Source organism: Peromyscus eremicus, chromosome 12, assembly GCF_949786415.1.
Source record: "Peromyscus eremicus chromosome 12, PerEre_H2_v1, whole genome shotgun sequence".
In the NCBI taxonomy this organism is placed as follows: domain Eukaryota; kingdom Metazoa; phylum Chordata; class Mammalia; order Rodentia; family Cricetidae; genus Peromyscus; species Peromyscus eremicus.
In genome coordinates, this window is record NC_081428.1 from 61664417 (window position 1) to 61684597 (window position 20181).

A 20181-nucleotide genomic window follows, 5' to 3' on the forward strand; every position below is an offset into this window, starting at 1 on the left:
TGGTGACATTCAGCAGTAGTAAGGGGATAAGAGCATGAGTTATTCTGCAACGCACAGGACAGACCTGAACACACAGATTCCACACAACTTAGTTCATGCAGGTGAAAACCGTTAGAATGATCCAAACCTAGACACAGATTCCACTGTACATTTAAACATGAAAATGCTTTTTTGTTTTAATGTGGCCTGATTTCCCTGGAACTGTTTACTGGGTAAACTGAGGAAAAGTCTACTGTTCGGAATATAGCAAAAATGCCCACCATCTGGATAAAAAACAGTGAAGGTTATCTCAAGACGTCTCTCAGTGGCTCTCTGGGGTTTGGGCCTCTTTGCCCCCTCCCAATTCATGACAGAATACACAAAGTGTCACAAACTATTTCCCTCTTCCTTCTCCATAGTAGAGTTGGCACGGTGTTTACTGACTCTACATATACTTAAGATGTAACATTTCTACTGATTTTATTTGTGAAGGGAAACAAAAATAATATATTAATACTTCAAAACTATCGTTATGGGGCTGGAGAGATAGTTCAGAGGTTAAGAGCACTCATTGTTCTTCCAGAGGACCTGGGTTCAATTCCCAGCACCCACATGGCAGCTCAAACTCATCTGTAACTCCAGTTCCAGGTTTTCTGACTCCCTCTTCTGGCTTCCTCAGGCACTGCACACACATGATGCACAGACACACACGCAGGCAAAACACCCATATACATAAAATAATAAAACACATAAAATAATAAAACGAAACCCCGAAAAACCTAGAGTTACTATGGCGGCTCTAAACATTTAGCTGCGCTGACTCGTTCATCCTCAACCAAACATCTGTCTGCTGACAAAGTGTGGAGAGGAAGCAGAGCTGCACCACTGTGTTCCAGAGTGAAGCCCAGAGGTGCACAGTGAAGGACCACTGCACCAGGCTCCAACGTCCACTGCCTCGGCCCCGGAGGAAAGTGGCCCCACGGGCTATGTGGCAGGGCTTCAAGATGAGGGGCAACAGGCCCCCGTCAGGAGAAACAGCCATGGTCTTCCTCTCCTCCCACACCCTCAAACCCTGGGGCCCCAGGCCCCCCATTCCCTTCTCTAGACTCCAGGTAACGGCTAAAGTCACACCCTGAACAGTCAGGGAGGGCTCAGCGAACCTCAGAGGCCCTCCTGAAGCTACTTAGAAAGCACAGTCCAGCTTGTCCCCCTTCCTTGACAGCCCAGCCAACACACCTCTCTGCTCAGCAGGACGCCCCCCTCCTTGGTCCCCAACCCAGGGACAGAGCAACTGGGAGGGAGGGAGGGAGAGAGGGTATGAAGCCTAGGAAGAACACTGGCATCCTGGAGAAGACAAAGGAGTCAGGTGGGGGTCTAGTCCCGTTTCTATTGCTGAGCCCAGTGTGACCTCCCCTAAGTCCCCTTCCTGCCCAAGTTCCTTTGTCCGTGAAGCACAGGGCATTAGCGCAGTGACCCCCAGCTCAGACAGTCTCCAATTCTGTGTGTGGAGAATCTGCATCAGCTGTGCATGACACACGCGGCTCCATGGCCTGCGTGCACGCACACACTAGACTGAACACACACACACACACACACACACACACACACACACACACACACACACGCCCAAGACTGAATGCAGCATCTAGAAAGGGCAGCACTTCAGCCTACACTCCCATCAAGCCTCGGGAAGGTGTCCCTCAGCCCTGCCGACTCCTTGCGCCTCCGCAAAGCGCTGCTCCGGAGGGGCTAACCATTCCCACAGCCAGTCCAATGCCCGCCCCCGGACCCCCACTCACTGTGTACAGACGTCGCCGAAGTCTGGCCAGGAGAGGAAAGGAGAGCTCAAGGCCAGGGAACCGACGGGCTGCCGGCATCTCCACCAACTGAAGCCCCTAAGCAAGTCAAGGGAGCTCTGGCCTAGATGTGAAGTGGGCGGGCAAGGGCCTCCGCTCCTGAGTTTTCTGCTCTGCCCGGAAAGGAAACTGGCCAGGCAGTGGTGAACCTGTCCTAGAAATCCCCCAAATCCCACACACAAGTGGGAAATGGGGAAGAAGAATAGAGGGGTGGCTTCGCTCCACAGCTGGTGGCAGGCTGGGTCCCCTGTCCTGCCTCCTCTCCAGTGCAGAGCTCAGAGCTCTAGTCCTACCCCTCGGCTTCCCCCACTGCCTGCTTGCCCGTCTGTCCTCCTTCTTCCCTCCCTCCCTCCCTCCCTCCCTCCCAGCTGAGCGGCTCTGACACTGGCTGAAAAAAGACCTTTCTGAATCCCTGCCAGGAGGACAGCAGGAATGGGGGGGGGGCACTCTCCCTCCTAGCATGGCCCCACTGACTCCCCATACACAAGGCTCCCTGTCTCTGGCTTCCAGCAATCATCACGGTTGCAGACCACTCATGAGATTTCAACGTGGGGGCTGTTACCAAACAGCACATGTAAGAAGATGATACACGCCCCCAGAAGGGCTTTTCTGGGTCTATGGGGACCTGAATGTAGCCTGCATTGGGGGCTTGGATCCAGTCTTTCCTGGATCCTGCAGACAGATCCTTCTCAAAGACACCCCCCCCCCCCCCACGTCGCAACCTTGGCTGGGTGTCTCCTGGCTCAGACCCTAATGTGGCCCTGTTACCCTGGTGCCCGACGGAAATAGGAGGCCGGCAGCCGGCCAGAGTGGGACAGTCCAACCGAGAGAGGGGGGTGGTGAGAATCTCCACCCCTCCCTTGGGACTGAGTGCCTATGTACTACCCACAACAACCAGGGTGCCTACTCCCCAGCTTAGCTGGCAAAGATCCAGCTAACGACAAATAAACAAACATGTCCCAAGCCCTCTACTCAGATACTCCTACCCCAAAGCTGGAGCTCAGGCTGCAGGATATATCTTGTCCAGCACCGCACACATATAACAGCCTCAACTCAAGGGACTCGGAGGCACTCCATCAAGCACCCCGGGGGCCCCCCATATTCCTACAGCTGACAGATGGTCCTTCTGCCCCTCAAGGGTGCCAGCTGCTCTACACCCCCTCGCCACAGCTCCCAGATACACCTGACAGCTGCAGGAAGTCCTCTTCTGCTCCCCAGATCCCAGCATGCCCCCCCCCCGCCCCACCGCCATGTGTAAGGATCCCCTGTTTCTTGTACACTGCTCTCTTGTCCCTTCCCAGCTGGCTGCCAGCTCAGGGAGCCACAGCTGGCTCATGGGAGAGGCAGCTGAGGGTGAGAGTCTGGGGAGCCAGCATCCCAGATGCTTTCCAGGATCTCTTCCAATGTTTGAACTCCCTAGCGACAAAGACAGCCATTTCCTATGCTTATGGGGTGCGGGGGGTGGGGTGGGGGGTGGGTGGCCCCCAGCACTAGCCCTTCCCCACTGCAGTCACCCATACGGAGATTGTGGATTGCCAGGTACAGCCTCTCTTCAGGCTTAGCAAATGATCAGGGTGAGAACTGAGGTCAGAGCTAACGTGCAAGGCAAGGTCAGGCTGAGGATACACGGACACTGCCTTTCTCCACAGGTTGGCTGACCACACCCTCAGACTGGAGAAGGCCACAGCCCATCCTTCTCCGTAGGATACCACGTGAAGCAGACCCGGGTCTGTCGGTAAATTAAACAGGTTTATTTCCTCTACCGCAAGCTGAGGCTGATCAGAATGGCCAATGTAAAAACTCTAGCCACCCCAGAAAGGCATGCCCCAAATCCACCAGAACCCCATGCCTGACCCTTTCCTCGGGTGTCTAAGTAACTTGGCAGCTTACCCAGAATCCAGCTATGGGAGACTTGAAGAGGAGCAACATACATATATTGCAGGGTCAGAAGCCAGATCAGTTCCTGGACCTCTTCCTCGCCTGGGAAAACAGCCCTGACCTTTCGGTCTCAACTCCCAGGCACATTTCCCTTCTCCTGCCAGCTACTGCCCTCTCCCGGCTAGGAAAGAAGGTGCTTCATCTCCAAGGAGAAACCGTGCCATTTTCCAAAGCACACGGGGATATTAGGATTGATACACATACTCAACCGGCCAGTACATGGGACCGCCCAAAACACAGCTTCCTCCCATAAAAGAGTGTACCCCTAGGCTCCGTACCCGCAATGCAGAAAGCCCAAAGGTAGCTTATTTGGGCCCCTCGGGATCCATGCTCACTAAGTCAGATACCAACATCAATAATTCACCACCACCATCACCTCAGACATATCTGTCACACACACACACACACACACACACACACACACACACACACACACCCCACTCTGCTCCCAGCCTCCTGGCCCTAGAGATCTGGGGGGGGGGGGGAGAAAAAAAACACAGGCACCCTGGACTCTTCCGAAGCTCTTGCTGCAGAGAGCAGAGCTGGGCCCACAAATCACAAGCAGATGAGGCCTGAGCTCCAGGTATCTCGCCATCCCCGTTACCTGCGGTCCCTCCTCGCCCCCAGCCAGGCGCTGGTAAGCAGATCTCTCCCCCATTGGACCCCAAGTCCCACCGCTGGGGCAGGGAGGGAAGCGGTGCTCCCCGCAGCCCCCGCCCCTCCAGCGGCACACGGGCGGCGGCGGCGGCGGCAGCACCCGCAGCCAGCGTCACTCCCCTGCGTCCGGGGGGGGGAGGGGGGGGGGCGGGCCTCGAGCATCCTTCAGGAGGGGAGGGGCCGCTAAAGCGCCTCGGCAGGAAAGGCTCCAACCCTGGCACCTGCGTGAATTCCAAGGGCTCGGGTCCACAACCAGCAGGTTGTCACAGCCTCCAGTTGGGCCTGTGGGCAGCCCCCCCCCGACCCCCCGCAGCCTCCTTCCCAGTTTCTATTCGTCTCTGTGTACAGTTGCCCCTCGGGCAGCTAACCAGCGGCAGCCGCGACCCTTAGGAAGCCAGGGCAGAGGCTCCGCCCTCTCTGACTTCAGAGTCACTGCTCCTCTCAACTTCAGGACACCTCCAGGACTCAAGCTCCCGAGCCACCACCCATCAGGATCTCGGGGATCCAAACACTCCGATATTCAATAATACGGGGGCCACCTAAGAAGCCACAGAAGCCTGTCTCCTACTTCACCGAGCCCTTCCCAGCAATCTCAGGGATTCAAACATCTTCCACCCGCCTCTACGCCCAAGTCTACTCCACACCAAGAGCGCTTGACGCCCACCTGCTGGGCACACCGACAAGTTCTAAACTCCCTAACCCACTCCTCATCCAGTCATGGAAGTCACGTCCCATCCGTCTGTCTGTTCATCCGCCCCCCACCCCCACCCCCCACACACACCCCATAGGCAGGCTGACTGCCCCAGACTCAGGCCATCCCACTGCCCTTAGCTCTCCGGACAGCACAGAGCCTGGGCATGCTAAGCAGACCAGTGTGCAGGGGCCAGACTTGGAGAGTCTGGAGAGCCAGAGTTGGAGAGCCAGACTGCTGGAGAAGTCGCTCCAACACGTGCTGGGAAAGGTTGCTCTCTGAGCCCTGGGGTGAGGTTATAGCCAGCCAGCAAGGAAATGCCAGTTCTCCCTCCAACCCAGGTCCCCAAGGTCTCTCTCTCTCACACACACACACACACACACACACACTCATGCGCGCACACACACACACCCTCATTCCTATGGCATCTGAGGCATCCTCTGACTCCTTCCAACCATGTATTTAGAGCTCAGAAGAGCTCAGGGCACTCTCCTCCTCCCTCCTTCCTAGGATGGGGCAGAGAGAAGAGAGATGTTTAGATGCCCCTGCAATCAGTCCCAAGGCAAAGGAAAGAGTTCCCAGCAGGCTTCCTCCTCACCCAGCCCATCTTAGAGCAGCTAAGACAGAGAGGGGAATCTGCCAGGCCCCGGGTTCTCGACTACGTGGAAGCTCCTTGGTACCTTACCATAGCGATGGCAGAAACTAGTCTTGGGGATGAAAAATGGCAGCTCCAGGGGACGGAACAGCTACCAGAATCCAAAGTCAGCCGGCTGCTGACACAGCAAGGCTGAGTACACCTTGCCCATCCCTTTTCGCCCAGGCAGGCTGAATGAAGGTTTGATTCCAAACCATTCCTCATTCTTGCTTTCTCCACCTCATCTCCCAACACTCTACTGTCACGCGCTCCACAGAACCCAAACACCTCTGAGAGCTGAGGAACCCAGTCCACACAGGCACCCTCACCTCGCTTCACCCTCCCCTTTATCTCGCCACACCACAACGAAAAGGAGCCAGCCCACCTGCCCAGCCTCTCCAACAGCGCCAGTGAAATCACAAATCCACACCGAGAACCAGGCGTGACAACCAACTTCCTGCCAAGAGGATTTGGGGGTTTTTTTCCCCAAAAGAACCACCTACCAGATCCTTGGATATATATGCCAACCCCACAACCAAGCTTCCCCTTCCCCCTCTTCCTCTCCTGTAAGCACAGGAGGAATAACATATTGGGAAAGAAAGGGAGGCCCACAGCTCCTCCCCTAGCCACAGCCACGGGATTCTCTTACCTCCCATATGAAACTCACCAGGTCAGATCTGCTCACCTCACCTCTACGTACGCAGGGCCCAAGGTTCTGGACCAAGGCCAGGCCGGTTCCCCTCAAGACCTCATCCCAGAGGGGACTGTACCAAGCAACCCCACACCTTCAGGTCAGCGTGGTATGACATCACTGCTCTGAGGAGGCAGCTGGCCAGAGGCCAAGGAAGAAAAGGGAGTGATTCAGACACACACCATGACTGTCCACACCCTCTCCATCTCCAGGACAAGGGGCCCACTCACTCCCAAAGAGCTGGCTAGCTGAGGTCCTGCGGTTGGCCAGGCTGAGTGATTTTCCCTAAGGATATTGGGCCCACAGACCAAGGCTAGCCTGAAACCTCTTCATCTTCCTTCTGTTCCTTTTTTTCCCCCCAAGACAAGGTTCCTCTGTGTAGCCCTGGCTGTCCTCGAACTCACAGAGATCCACCTGCCTCTATCTCCCAAGTGCTGGGATTAAAGGCGTGCGCCACCACCGCCCGGCTCATCTTCCTTATTGTTAAAAAATATTTCACTTGAAATCTAATTAATGAAATAATGTTTAGAGGAGAATTAGAGAGTATTTTAAAGCATACACAGTATTAGGAGGTGCATTTCTAACTTTTAAGATAGACTGTCTTTATAATTACTTCATCCTTTTTGAGAAACATTCATTCTCTGAACTACTCGCTGTATTTCTTTTATTGCTGTTATTTTATTTTTTAGAACCCACTGAATCCAATTAGCGCTGCCCACACGCTCATGGGTCTGAGGCCATCCACAGAAGCATGGGCAACCAACCGGCGGAGGCGGCCACACCCCAGCGGAAAAAGACTCACCCTCCCTATCAGCTGCTATTATTACTCTCTTTCTTAACTGTATTTCTAAAGATTGGAGACGTCGCCCTTCCTTCTTTTCTAAGAATGATTAATTTCCTCATTCCTAGGTCCCACTGCCCCCTGCACCGTCTTCAACTCAGAAGCACCTGCAGCTCTCAACTCCTCCGTCAGAATTAACACGGTACTTCCGCAGGATGCTGCACGGCTTCCATGAGCGGCACGGCCCGAGCGAGCGAGCGAGCGAGCGAGCGCGCTCCACCCCTGCTAACTCCTGCTGGGCATGCCCACTACTCCTCCTGACCGCAGCTACTGCAAGACCTGCCCAGCATCCCAGGGGCGAGCAGCACAAACCACCCGGACAGAAGCCACACCCCCACCAGCAGCCATGACTCCTCCTTCCCCCAGGCCACCATCCAATCACACACTTCAGCCTCCTCAGCACTCCCCCCCACCTGTACCAAAGGGACCCCACAGTGAAAAGTTCTCCTTTGTGATACTCAGTCTCTTCAACTTCAACATGAACCCCTACGTATCTTTAAGACCCCAATCAAATGCTGTCATTTCTCCAAGTCCCAAATGGCTGCTCTACCAAGCCCCTTTGTTTTATTGAAGGAATGCATATCAATAAGAGAACAAAAACATGTGAAGAGCCCAGCATATTTTTTAAAAAGATCCATCATGGGTCTGGATAGATGGATGGCTCAGTGGTTAAAAGTACTGGCTGCTCTTCCAAAGGACCATCGTCCAATTCCTAGCACCCACACGGTGCTTACAACTGCTTGTGACTCCAGTTCCAGGGGAAATCTGAGGCCCCCTTCTGGTCTCTGTGGGTACTGCACTCATGTGATACACCACGCAGGGATATATGTGCAGGCAATTCACCCATGCACATAAAATAGTATCTATCATATTCCAGTCCTTACAGAGTTAGTATTTGTGTAACTCTTTGGTTAGCACACAATTCTCCTGAGATAGCCATTTGCACAGGCTTCTAATGTGGTTAGTACCTGGTAAAATAGCCAGAACCCAGCAAGAGACACGGTCAAGAGAGCTAAAAAGGACTTTGGCCTTCGGACAGACGATGGAGAAAGATGGGCTCTTCCCCCATGAGCTGCGGCACCTGGCTGCCTGGTGGACACCAAGGACAAGTCTGATCACCACCCCCTCTCTCCCTGTCTTGGCTTTCCCTGTCCTCCCCTCCACACGATGTAGCCCTGGCTGGCCTCGAACTGTCTGCCTGTCTCGACCTTCCAAGCGCTGGGATTTAAAGTGTGTTACCACCGAGCCCTATTCCTGCTCACCGTTTTCAATCCAGAGACGGTAACTCCTTCATGGGAAGAGGGGGCTGTCAATCATTTCAATACTTTGGCCCTAGACCCACTAAACTACTTTGCTGCTAACATTAGCCATTTCAGACCCAAGGACAGCTCAGCCAGAAGAGAGTCTGAACCAGCCTTCACAGAAGAGTCTTCTTACTAGACTGCAGGGAAACAGACTGGGGTTCAGAATGCCACATGGGTCAACCCCGTGGAAGCCTGTATCCATCAGGCATCCCAGTCTTATTGGGGGACTGGAAAGGGGAGAATATAGTGTCGGGGGGAGACAGTAAGGTACGGAAGCATCAGACATGGAAGCCCTCCCATGGTAAACCCCCTCCAACTTCAGGGGGAGAGAAGAATCTACATCCTCAGCCTGCTCTGAACACCCACCTGTTGCTCTTGATTATGAAGTAATGGGATTTGTGCTCCACCAGCTAAGGAGAAGCACATCAACCCTGCTGTCCACAGGTTACCTAGATCCTATAGTGCTCCTACTGTCAATACCCTAGCAGTGTGTGACCAGGGACAGATCCCTACAGCTGCCAGGTTCCTGTCCATGTGTGACACACACCGTTGCCCCAGGGCTCGGATACCAACCTGCAGACCTCTCACCCACTGTCCTGTCCAGGCACCCTCGTGGCACCAAGACCCAGCACTGGCTCCAGGGAAAAGGGGGGCGGGGTCAGAGGACAATGCACTCAGCCACCGCCAGCTCTTCCAGGGCTGGGCAGGGCCACCCAGCTGGCCACCCTGCCTACTTCTGGCTCTAGCTTTGCCCACCCCACTCCTTCAGCAACAGCCCAGAGCTGAAGAGGCCTATTGTTGGGCCCTCGCAGAGGGGTAAGGCAAGGGACAGCAGCAAAGTTGCACCAGAGCCGGGCACCGTGGAACGCTCACCGTGCAGCGTGCACCGCCCACACCTTCAGACCAAAGCCCCAGCAACCCCAATGCAGGAGCCACTGCAGGCTTGAGGCCCCAGGAGAGTCTGGGAGTAGGAGAAGCATCCGGGTACTTCAAATCCCATTGCATCCTGCCTGTCTGATCACAGGCAAACTGAGATTCTGAATGGGCAAGGGATGTGTCTGGTCCAAAGCATGAAAGGAGTCTTCAGGAGTGGCTACCAAGGGAAGAGGTGAGGGAGAATGTAAGAGGCAGCCGGAAAAGAGGTGTGGAGGGAAGGGCTAAAAATGCTCAAGGGCAAGGTTGTAACTAGTCAACTTGGTGTAAGAACTAACAGACCTCTTTTTTGTTTGTTTGTTTTTCTTTTTTGAAACAGGGTTTCTCTGTGTAGCTTTGATGCCTGTCCTGGATCTCGCTCTGTAGACCAGGGTGGCCTCGAACTCACAGAGATCTGCCTGGGAGTGCTGGGATTAAAGACATGCACCACTGCCCACCCAGCTTAACAATACCTCTTGTCTACCTTCCCAACACAAGCCACCAGGTGACCGGCCTGCCCTCCACTACCCTCCACTACCCCTCAGAGGCCCTTCCCTCTCCACAGAGAAACACACTAGGTCTCTGTACAGTATCCCAGGAGGCATTACTGACAACAGGGAGAACCACATCTCCAACAAGGAGAGCATACAGAAAATGCCAAGGTGACGGCTCTCTTCTCTGCCTGCTCCGAAAACCTGGGGCCTCCGTGCTGGCAAAAGGCAAGTGATGTCTTCTGGACTCCGACCAGACCAAGAACGATGGAAAAACACCTAAACTAAGGCTTCCAATAAATGGCCTGCTCAAGTCACCCTAGGAAACTGTCAACAAGCCACCCAACACCAGAGTCCCCACAAACTTCTTCCTTGATTAGAAGCAGACAACAAAAATTTACCAAATAACAAAGGAAAGCCTCTGTGTGGGAGAAAACAAAACGCACACAAAAAAGCAACTAGGAAAAAACCAAAACAAAACGGGAGCTCTGCAGAAGAAAACTCCAGACAGAAAACTCGCAGAATATGCTCAAACTGATAAAGTGTATCCACAAAATAAGAACAAGATTTTTTGTTCTTTAAACCAGGGAAACAAAGTATCAAAAACAACTCCGCTATGGAGATGGCTCGACCATTAAGGCGCATGCCCGCCTCTCAGCCTGGCCACCGAAGGGCGAGCCTCAGTCTGACCCCAGCAAGGACATAGAGGAAGAAGTATCAACTTCACAAGTTATCCTCTGACCTTCACATACTGCCTGTGGCCTCGTGTGTGTGTGTGTGTGTGTGTGTGTGTGTGTGTGTGTGTGTGTGTGAGAGAGAGAGAGAGAGAGAGAGAGAGAGAGAGAGAGAGAGAGAGAGAGAGAGAGAGAGGGAGAGAGGCCGGGGGAGGTGGTGCACACCTGTAATCCCAGCACTCGGGAGGCAGAGCCAGGTGGATCTGTGTGTGTGTGTGTGTGTGTGTGTGTGTGTGTGTGTGTGTGTGTGTGAGATAGGGAGGCTGGGGAGGTGGTGGTGCACACCTTTAATCCCAGCACTTGGGAGGCAGAGCCAGGCAGATCTCTGTGAGTTCAAGACCAGCCTGGTCTACAGAGCCAGATCCAGGACAGGCACCAAAACTACACAGAGAAACCCTGTCTTGAAAAAACAAAACAAAAGAAAGCAAGCAAGCAGACAGTGGGCTAGGGAGATGTCCGAAAAGTGCAAGGACATGAACCTGTACAAAGAGTCTGAATCTCCCAGAACCCACTTAAAACCAGGCAAGGTAGCAAATTCCCAGTGCTCCTACGGCAAACTGGGAATAGACAGGGGACTGACTCCCTGGACACGGTGGGCTGGTAAGACTGGCACACACAGCATGGCACAAAAAGAAAACACTGTCTCAAAATGAGGTAGAAGACTAGGGTTATTCTTTAATCTTCACACATGTACTAGGGCACATGCATGCATGTCCACACTCTCACTCACACACATACATGAAGAAGAAGAAGAAGAAGAAGAAGAAGAAGAAGAAGAAGAAGAAGAAAAATAAAGCAAATCAAGAGTAAACAACAGATACAGTCCCAAATAACAGGCAGGCCCACAGCAGGCATTCCTAAGTACAGATCACTGTTTTTTAAATCTAATGTACTCAAAGTCATAAATGTAGGTCCTAACTTCACAGATACAAGGTTGACTTCAAGAAATTTTCTGCATTTTTTTTTTCTTTTTTTGGTTTTTCAACACTGTTTCTCTGTGTAGCCCTGGCAGTCCTGGAACTTTCTCTGTAGACCAGGCTGGCTTCCAACTCAGAGACCCGCCTGCCTCTGCTTCCCGAGTGCTAGGATTAAAGGCTGTGTTTGAATTTCTAACAAGCTCTTGAGATATGCCGTAGCCACTGGTCCATTAACTACCATCTGAAAGCAAGGCTCTCTAAGCTCTGGAGCAGGGGGTTGTCTAGCTGTGCATTAAAATCACCCGGGTGCTAGGAAAAGGTCAACACTGGGGCTCCATTCCCTAGGATTCTAATCAAATTGGTCTAAGTAGTCTTGAAGACTCTTCGAATGGATCTGAACTTGGGCTGAGAAGCACAGCTCTAGACAAAACCTGTAATTGTGCCGATCATTTGTCCTGGCCAAACCGATCCATTTCCAAATAGTGCATCCATTGTTGACATTGCACACTTTTTTTTAAATGTACATTAGTGTTTTGCCTGCATATATGTCTGTATGAAGATGCCAGATCCCCTAGAACTGGAATTACAGACAGTTGTGAGATGCCACGTGGGTGCTGGGAATTGAACCTGGGTCCCCTGGGAGAAGAGTCAGGGCTCTCAACTGCTGAGCCATCTCTCCAGCCCACACATGGCACACTTTTTAAAAATACTCTACACATCATGAAAATAAGCATACGCTTACAGACCTACTCATTCAGATAATTCTAAATGCTAAGTCTCGTTAACATCAGTGGAGAACTCATATCAACATGCAGAGAAAATGATTCTGAGAATTTCCCCCTTGTTACATTCCCACATTTCTCCTGAATTTTCCAGATAACTTTTTTAAATGTAGACGTCTAAGTCTCAGGGAGTCACGGCTTTCTGGGAAGAAGACGTCTTTCAGTGAGCCCTGGATTATCTAAGGGGACAGTACAGTTTCAACAGCTCTTCATGTGCCCAAAAGACTGGAATGGCTTTAAACTTCAACACTCTTCTGGTTTGGATGGGAAGTGTTCCCAGAAAGGCTCCTGTGTTCAAGGCCTGGTCACCAGCTTGTGGAGCTACAGAGAGGTGGCTGGATCATGAGGTGTCTGACCTAGTCAGTGAATTAATCATTTGACGGGGTCATAATGTGAGGACATTAGCTAGAGATGGGCCTGGCTAGAGGAGTGAGGTCACTGGCCCCTTCCTGCCTATCTTCCTACCTCCATGAAGTTGGAAATAATGCTCTGCCATGCCCGACTGCCTCACTATAGGCCAAGAAGCCATGGAGCCAGCCAAGCCCAGACCGAAACCATCACTAAAAGTGTTTCCTCTCTCAGCAGCTTTCCTTAGGTATTTATCACGGCGATCGTGACTAACGTAAGTGCAAACGATGAAACCTACAATACAATGGCTCATACCCTCAAGATATGGAAGGGAAGCAGTTTCTGACCTAGAGCTCTTTAGCCACGTAACCACCAACGGAGTAAGTGTAGTCCAGTGTGGTCTCCATCAATGGCTCATGTGCATTCCCTCCTCTTCAGGACACTAGAGGATGTGTGCTACCAAAACCATCAAGAGGAGGAAGTATGGTTTGAACAGGAAATGTCAACCATTCCAGCACACGGTCCCCAGGTAGTGGTGCTGTTTGGGGACCTTTAGGAGAGAGGGCTTGGCTAGAGAAAATGAGAGAATCACAGTCCCAACTCCAGTCCAAGTGTTCCCTATTTCCTGGAGCAAGTCACCCCATAAGTCCCTGCTACTACGGAAGGAGATGCCTGCCCCACCCCACCCCCATCCCCACCCCCGCCTTCCCGCTCCCATGACGAGCTGTATCTCCTGAACAATTGCAGCATATCGAGACCCAGTCAGCCAGGCAGTGGTGGCGCACGCCTTTCATCCCAGCACTGTGGAGGCAGAGGCAGGCAGGTTTCTGAGTCTGAAGCCAGTCTGGTCTACAGAGTGAGTTCACCGTTGTGGGGCACTGCCAGATGCTCTGCGTCAATCAACGATTATTGGGTTTTCTGTTTGATTTGTTAACGCGTGAATTACATAGGACTATGTGTGTGTGTGTGTGTGTGTGTGTGTGTGTGTGTGTGTGTGACTATATGACACAGAGAAACCCAACAACCATTCTGATTAAAACTCTCACCAACAGCCGGGCGGTGGTGGCGCACGCCTTTAATCCCAGCACTCGGGAGGCAGAGCCAGGCGGATCTCTGTGAGTTCGAGGCCAGCCTGGGCTACCAAGTGAGTCCCAGGAAAGGCGCAAAGCTACACAGAGAAACCCTGTCTCGAAAAACCAAAAAAAAAAAAAAAAAAAAAAAAAAAAAACTCTCACCAACAGGCACAAAAGAAGAGTTTTCAAACTGATGCATTTTAAAAGTACATGAAAAAAACCCACAATTACTAGCACACTCAACGGTGAAGGACTTAATGATTTCCTCAGGGATCAGCACTGAGGTGTCTATTCTTCCACACCAGATGATACAGTCATTATGACCAGACAAGAAAGGAAACAGACTACAAGCACAGAGATCAGGAAGGAAAAATAAAACTGTCTTTGCTAGCCGATGACATGAAGACTACCAAGAAAATGCTGTGGACTCTTCAAGAAAGCGAAAAGCTGCTAGAACTCAGTTTGGGGAGGTTTCAGGACCCAGGCTCCGCATTAACAGTCACCATGTGTGGTACCCATCTGGAGTGTCAGCACGGAGGCAGGCCCGAGAACTGAAAGCCAATCTGAGTTCCATTTCTGGATCCCACAAGGGGCAGCAGATAACCTAATCCAGTTGTCTGACCATCAAAGGGCACCAGATTGGTTCAAAGTCATCCTCAGCTATAGAGGGAGTCTGAAGTCAGTCTGGGATACATAAGATCCTGTCTAAAGATTTAAAAAAAAGTCTAGCAAGATGGCTCACTGGGTAAAGGCACTCTCTGCCAAAACTGACCACTTGAGCTGGATTCCTGGACCCGCATCGTAGAAGGAGAACACTGACTCCCAAAGGTTTTCTCTGGCTTCCACACGTATGAACATACACATATTAAGTAAATAAATGTAAATAAAATTCAATTAAAACAACAGCAAAGAGAGAGGATGAGAAAGGGAGAAAGGGGGAGAAAGTGATTAAAATTCAGGCCACAAACTACAAGAAAACATCTGCAAAATTATGCATCTGATAAAACATTTATATTCTGAATATATTCTTAAATTCTTTAAAACACGAGAAAAAAAAAACCCAACAACGGCACAATGGGTAAGTAATGTGACTAGATACTCCACCAAATGAGTACACGAAGAGACGTCACTATTAGTCACTAAGGAATGCTAACTCAGCCATATCAGATACACAACACAGACCTCCTAGATGGCTAAAGATACCACCATACAGTATGTGGTAGGTTTAGAAAACTGTCCAACCACTTTGAAAAACAGTCTGTCTAGTAGGTTGGGGGGGTTGGGGAGCTGGTTGTTCGCTGAGCTAGGGTCCTGCTATGTTGCTCAGGCTGGCTTTTAGCCCCTGGGCTCAAGTAAGTCTCCTGCCTCAATATCCCAAGTAGCTCGGGTTACAGGTACATACCACCATGGCCAGCTAGTTAGTTAGTTAGTTTTTTGTTTGGTTGTTTTTTTTTTGTTTTGTTTTTTGAGACAGAGTTTCTCTATGTAACAGTCCTGGCTGTCCTGGAACTCAATTTGTAGACCAGGCTGGCCTGGAACTCACAGAGATTCACCTGCCTCTGCCTCCCAAGCGCTGGGATTAAAGGCGTGCGCCACCACTGCCCAACTAGCTATTTATTTTTAATACTATTTTCTCATTTGTTTCAAATTTTTTTAATTTATTTTTAACTGGTTTGTGAAAATGCAAATATGGTAGTTATTAATGGAGTTATGTGATAAGTCTAGAAGTTCCTTAAAGGTTAAATGTTCACCTACAATATAATGCAAGCATTCCAGTCCTAAGAATTACCTGGGAGAATAAAAGCATACATCCACACAAAGACATCATCCAAAGAGGCTATATCTGTAATACTAAATCTGAAACCTACCCCTCACCAGGTACCCATTGGATATAAAGACGATACCCATTCGAGACTGCTGAGCAATGACAGGGAATGAACTAATGACACATGTAACAATATGAGTAAGTTTTGAAATAATGATGCTGAACCAAAGAAGCCAGACTCTAAAAGGTCACTATTTGATTTCCATTCCCACAAATGCTAGGTACCGCCCACTCAGAGAGTGCCCAAGAGCAGACCAGTCGCTCTCCTTCTGTTCATCCGAAAGTTCGGGAAAGTCAACCTGAAGTTAAGTGTAGCTCACACATATGCCGAGAGCTGAATTCTCTCCACTGAAGCCAGGGAGGCAGAACCACTCCGGTCATTCCAGGAGCGCGTGCGTGGCACCGTGGAGACACAGCGCTAAACTTCCGGTGTCAGAACGTTTGAGACACAGTGTGATAGGCACGGGATGAAGCCGACAGACAGGTTGGGCTTGCCAGAGCAGGCAAACTGGCTCCTCCGCCGGTCCCAGCCGCCACCACCCCTTCTTCTGCCCCCACAGGAGAACCCTATCTCCACCCAGGCTGGTTCAGAACCGGGGTGTGGGAGTCATCTGACTCCCACACATACACAGTGGGCTGGGGCAGAGATATCCCGGGCTAAAGTTCTGAGACAGCGACTCTGGATCCATCCCCGCTGGTGGGGCAGAGATGCCAAGACCTCTTGACAGGGCTAGGGAAAGAAAGACTGTAAGCTGTCAACTAAGCCCACCGGGACCAGGAAGGGGCTGGAGGCTTCGTGTGTCAAAAAGAAACCAAATCTAGCCACTGGCCCTAGCCACTTGGCTCCACCTCTAGGCTTAGCCAAGAACAACCACGAGGCTGGGTAAGGGTGTGAAGGGACCTTAATAGGATACCACAGCGTCCTATCTGCCACCTTTCCAGAGTGAGGTCAAGGCCTGGGGTAAGGAGGAGGTAGCAGCCGCTGGTACACTCCATTCAGAGACGAAGACCTCACCAGTTGCTCTCTTGCTTCCCTACCCATCCTTGGCTTTGGGCCCATAGCATAATCAACCGTGACAAAACCGTGTGGCAGGCGCAGGTCAGGCTCGTGCCCAAGTCACTACTGGCTGCCACCCTCACGTGACCCGCAGGACTACAAGATAAGGCACTGATAAGGCAACACTACCCACTTCCCTTTTCTGGAGGACTTGGGGCCACCGATGCGAATTGCGCAACAGCCAGCTGTGGTACGGAGGCACACCTACCTCCACCGGCCGACAGATGGAGGGGACGACTTCCAACCTCGCCACTTCAGCCCTGGGGCTACCCTACCCTCCTTTCCCTCCGCCACTCAAACGGTCTCACATCCAGTCTAGACTTGAAAGAGGTGACTCCTCCACTACAGCAGCTGCTAGACACAATTGTGGGGTGCGGGGGGGGGGGGAAGGATGCTCCCCGGGTTGCTCAACCTGAGAGTAGCAAGCGCCGTTTGGAGCCCGTACACTCCGGTGCTTCTAAACACACCAACTCCAGCTGAGAACAAAACTGACCTTTCTTACCTGCGATTTCAGCTGCCCCGAGACAGACACAGCTTCGAGGATGCTCAGACTTGAGGTAGCAGAGATGATCCTGCTGCAGGCGAGTGCCTGCCCTCTGACAATGTCTTCCAAAGGTCAGGTTCACAGCGGTCTTCTGCTCCCCAAGCCCCTACACCCTCCTGCATTACTCTTGGCACCGGAGGACTCCTGATGCCAGTCAGCGAGGGAGCTTGCAGATTTACCACCTCCTCCGCCGTCTGCGCCGGCGGGTCCTGTGTCCCTCTTGGAATTCCTCTCGCCCTGGGGACCCTTTACCGTTCAGATACGTTTCCTGAACAGCCCACACGACCTGGCCCTCCTGCACCCCGGGCAGCCAATTTGCTTCCTGCACCCCCAAGCGCCCCTCTCCTTCAGGCCCCCGGGGTCCCACAGGCCTGGCCCTTCCCAGCACCTCGAGTCTGTCCCCACTTGCGGGGGATGCTCCCAGGACCACCGCCTCCCTGCCTAGGTGCCCGGCGCTCTCCCAGCTGCGCTCGTCCGAACTTTCGAGCTCCTCCGTGTGCGGACAGGAGCCGTGGGCCAACTCGGGCAGCTCCTCGGGCTGCCGCAGAAGCCTGCGTGGGCTGCCCTCCCCGCGCTCCTGCACCCCGGCACGGGCCTCGCCGCGCTCCTGCACTGCGGGGCCGCCTCCCCCCTTCTCCTGCTGCTGCCTGCGGGGCCCCAGGCCCTCCTCCTGCGCCACCGGCCCGCCGGCCGAGCCCGTCCAGCGCGCCGGGCGCCTCCAGTCCGCGGCGTCGGGCGGCCCCCACAGCACCCCCAGGCTGGGCTCGTGACCGCGGCCGCCCCGCTCCTGCACCCCCAGCCCCACGCCGCCCTCCTCCTGCACGGCCGGACCCACCCCGCCCTGCTCCTCCACGCCGAGCTTCAGCCCGCGGAGAAGCTGCGGGCCCCAGCTGAGCCGCCCGACGCGCGCCGGCTGCTGCTCCGGCAACGCGGGGCTCAGTCCGCCGCGCTCCTCCTGCGCCCCCCGCCGGCGACCCCCCGAGCCCGCCGCGCCGCGCACGCGCCTGCCCCCCAGAGGCCGCGCGCTCCCGCCCCTCCAGATGGTGCTGCCCTGCGCGCCCCCGCCCCGCGGCTTCCGCCTCGGCCCCGAGAGGGCTGCGGGGGCCCGGCGTCCCGCCCCCCGCCTCCGGCAGTCGACCTCGGCCACCCGGGCGCCGCGCCGCAGGTGCTGCGGCCCCGCGAGCCGGCGGCCCTCCAGCCGGGTTCCCAGAGCCCGCGCGCGCCTGCGCCGCCCCGGGGGGGTGGGGCCCACGGGAGTCGCTCCGCCCCCTTAAAGGGTCCTGTCCCTTTACTGCACACACGCACACGCACACGCACACGCGCGCGCGATACTGAAAGAAAGGTGAAGTTCAAAATTAGGAGGTTGAAGTCCTAGAATAAGAGTCTGAATTTAGAAGGGAGGGAAGGGAAGGGGAAAAAAAAGACACATTGAGACAGGGGCTCACAATGCAGCCTAAGCTGGCTTCGAACTTGTGACGCTCCTTGCTGCTGCCTCCTGAATGTTTGAAATTCTAAGTGGCGTTTCAGCGGCTGCGGGTTTACCCTGTGGGAGTGAAAATTCACTTCTACCCGTTCCTCAGTTGTTTCTGCTGTAATCTAGCAGCCAGGCAGGGAAAAAAAAATTGGACCATTACCTGCATTCTTTCCCTGGGACCAAAGAACAAGGGAGCCTTGGGTAGAAACTGCCCCCAAGCAATGCCATCATCCTCCCTTCCCACCCCTCCCTCTTGGGTCCTCTCTTGCCTCGCATGCGCATAGCCTCCTCTCCAGGAAGAAAAAAACAAGAGCGGGATTCCCAATGCCAATGCAGTGTGATCCTAACCCAAATGGAAGCAGGCCTAGACAGTAAGACCTAGAACCCACAGGCTCAGTGCCACTGAACCCCATGATTTGTCTCCACCTCTAGGATGAAGGGTCAACCATCAGGGTAGGAGTAAGCAGGTGTCGCTTTGTGTGGGGGACAGCCTTTGACTTTCTGCTCCTTTTACAGCATTCTAAATTCTCAAGAAAAGCTCGCCCTAAATGATTAAGATGTGGACAGATAACCATACTTTAGGCTTACAAATTCCACATTCGGTGACCCTCAGACAAAGGCAAAATATGTAAGGCCACTCCTTATTCAGCCCTGTGTTTCACCTAACAAAAAGCCTCAAAATGCTGTGAGTTTGAACTTGCAGAAAAGCAGTATGTCTAAAGAATTACAGGAACTAGCCGGGCGGTGGTGGCACACGCCTTTAATCCCAGCACTCGGGAGGCAGAGCCAGGCGGATCTCTGTGAGTTCGAGGCCAGCCTGGGCTACCAAGTGAGTTCCAGGAAAGGCGCAAAGCTACACAGAGAAACCCTGTCTCGAAAAACCAAAAAAAAAAAAAAAAAAAGAATTACAGGAACTAACCCCAGGCAGTCAAGGTCAGATGTTCCCTAGCAAGTGGAGAGAGAGAGAAAGAAAGAGACAGAGACAGAGTACAGACAGACCCTGGATAAGTTCTTCCTGCTCCTTACCAGACCAGGACCCACCCCTTTTCTGTTATAAAAGCTCTTTTGTGCCGGTCAGGGGTAGTGCACACCCTTGATCCCAGCACTCAGGAGGCAGAGGCAGGCAGATTTCTGAGTTCGAGGCCAGCCTGATCTACAGAGAGTTTCAGGACAGACAGGGCTATACAGATAAACCCTATCTCCAAAAACCAAAAATAATAATAATAATAATAATAATAGTAGTAGTAGTAGTAGTAGTAGTAGCTTTTTTGCACACTTAATCATTTTGGGGGGACAGTAGTTCCACTCATCTGATCAGAGAGTAAGCATTTTAATAAGCTTGATTTTTCTCCCCATCAGCCCTCCACTCCTGAGTGTTGGGCTTACAGGAAGTGGGCTGGTGGGCTTGGTCCTGCTCCGTACTTATTTGCCCA

At 52.8% G+C, this 20181-nt stretch overlaps 1 protein-coding gene across 11 annotated transcripts in view; it reads right to left on the reverse strand.

The window, feature by feature from the left end:
* Nucleotides 1-17998, reverse strand: part of Tnk2 (tyrosine kinase non receptor 2) — a 39271-nt gene extending 21273 nt beyond the window's left edge. For 4 of the 11 annotated variants that reach the window (XM_059277067.1, XM_059277063.1, XM_059277066.1 and 1 more), the window contains exon 1: nucleotides 17233-17997. Coding sequence is in view for 4 of the 11 variants with exons in the window: in XM_059277072.1 (XP_059133055.1) it covers nucleotides 4378-4431 (54 nt within the window). In the remaining 7 variants the exon portion in view is untranslated. Of the gene's footprint in view, nucleotides 1-4377; nucleotides 4500-17232 lie in introns of those variants that run through there. The other 7 variants (XM_059277069.1, XM_059277068.1, XM_059277073.1 and 4 more) reach the window with 5 other exon arrangements.
* Nucleotides 17999-20181: the final 2183 nt, after the last annotated feature.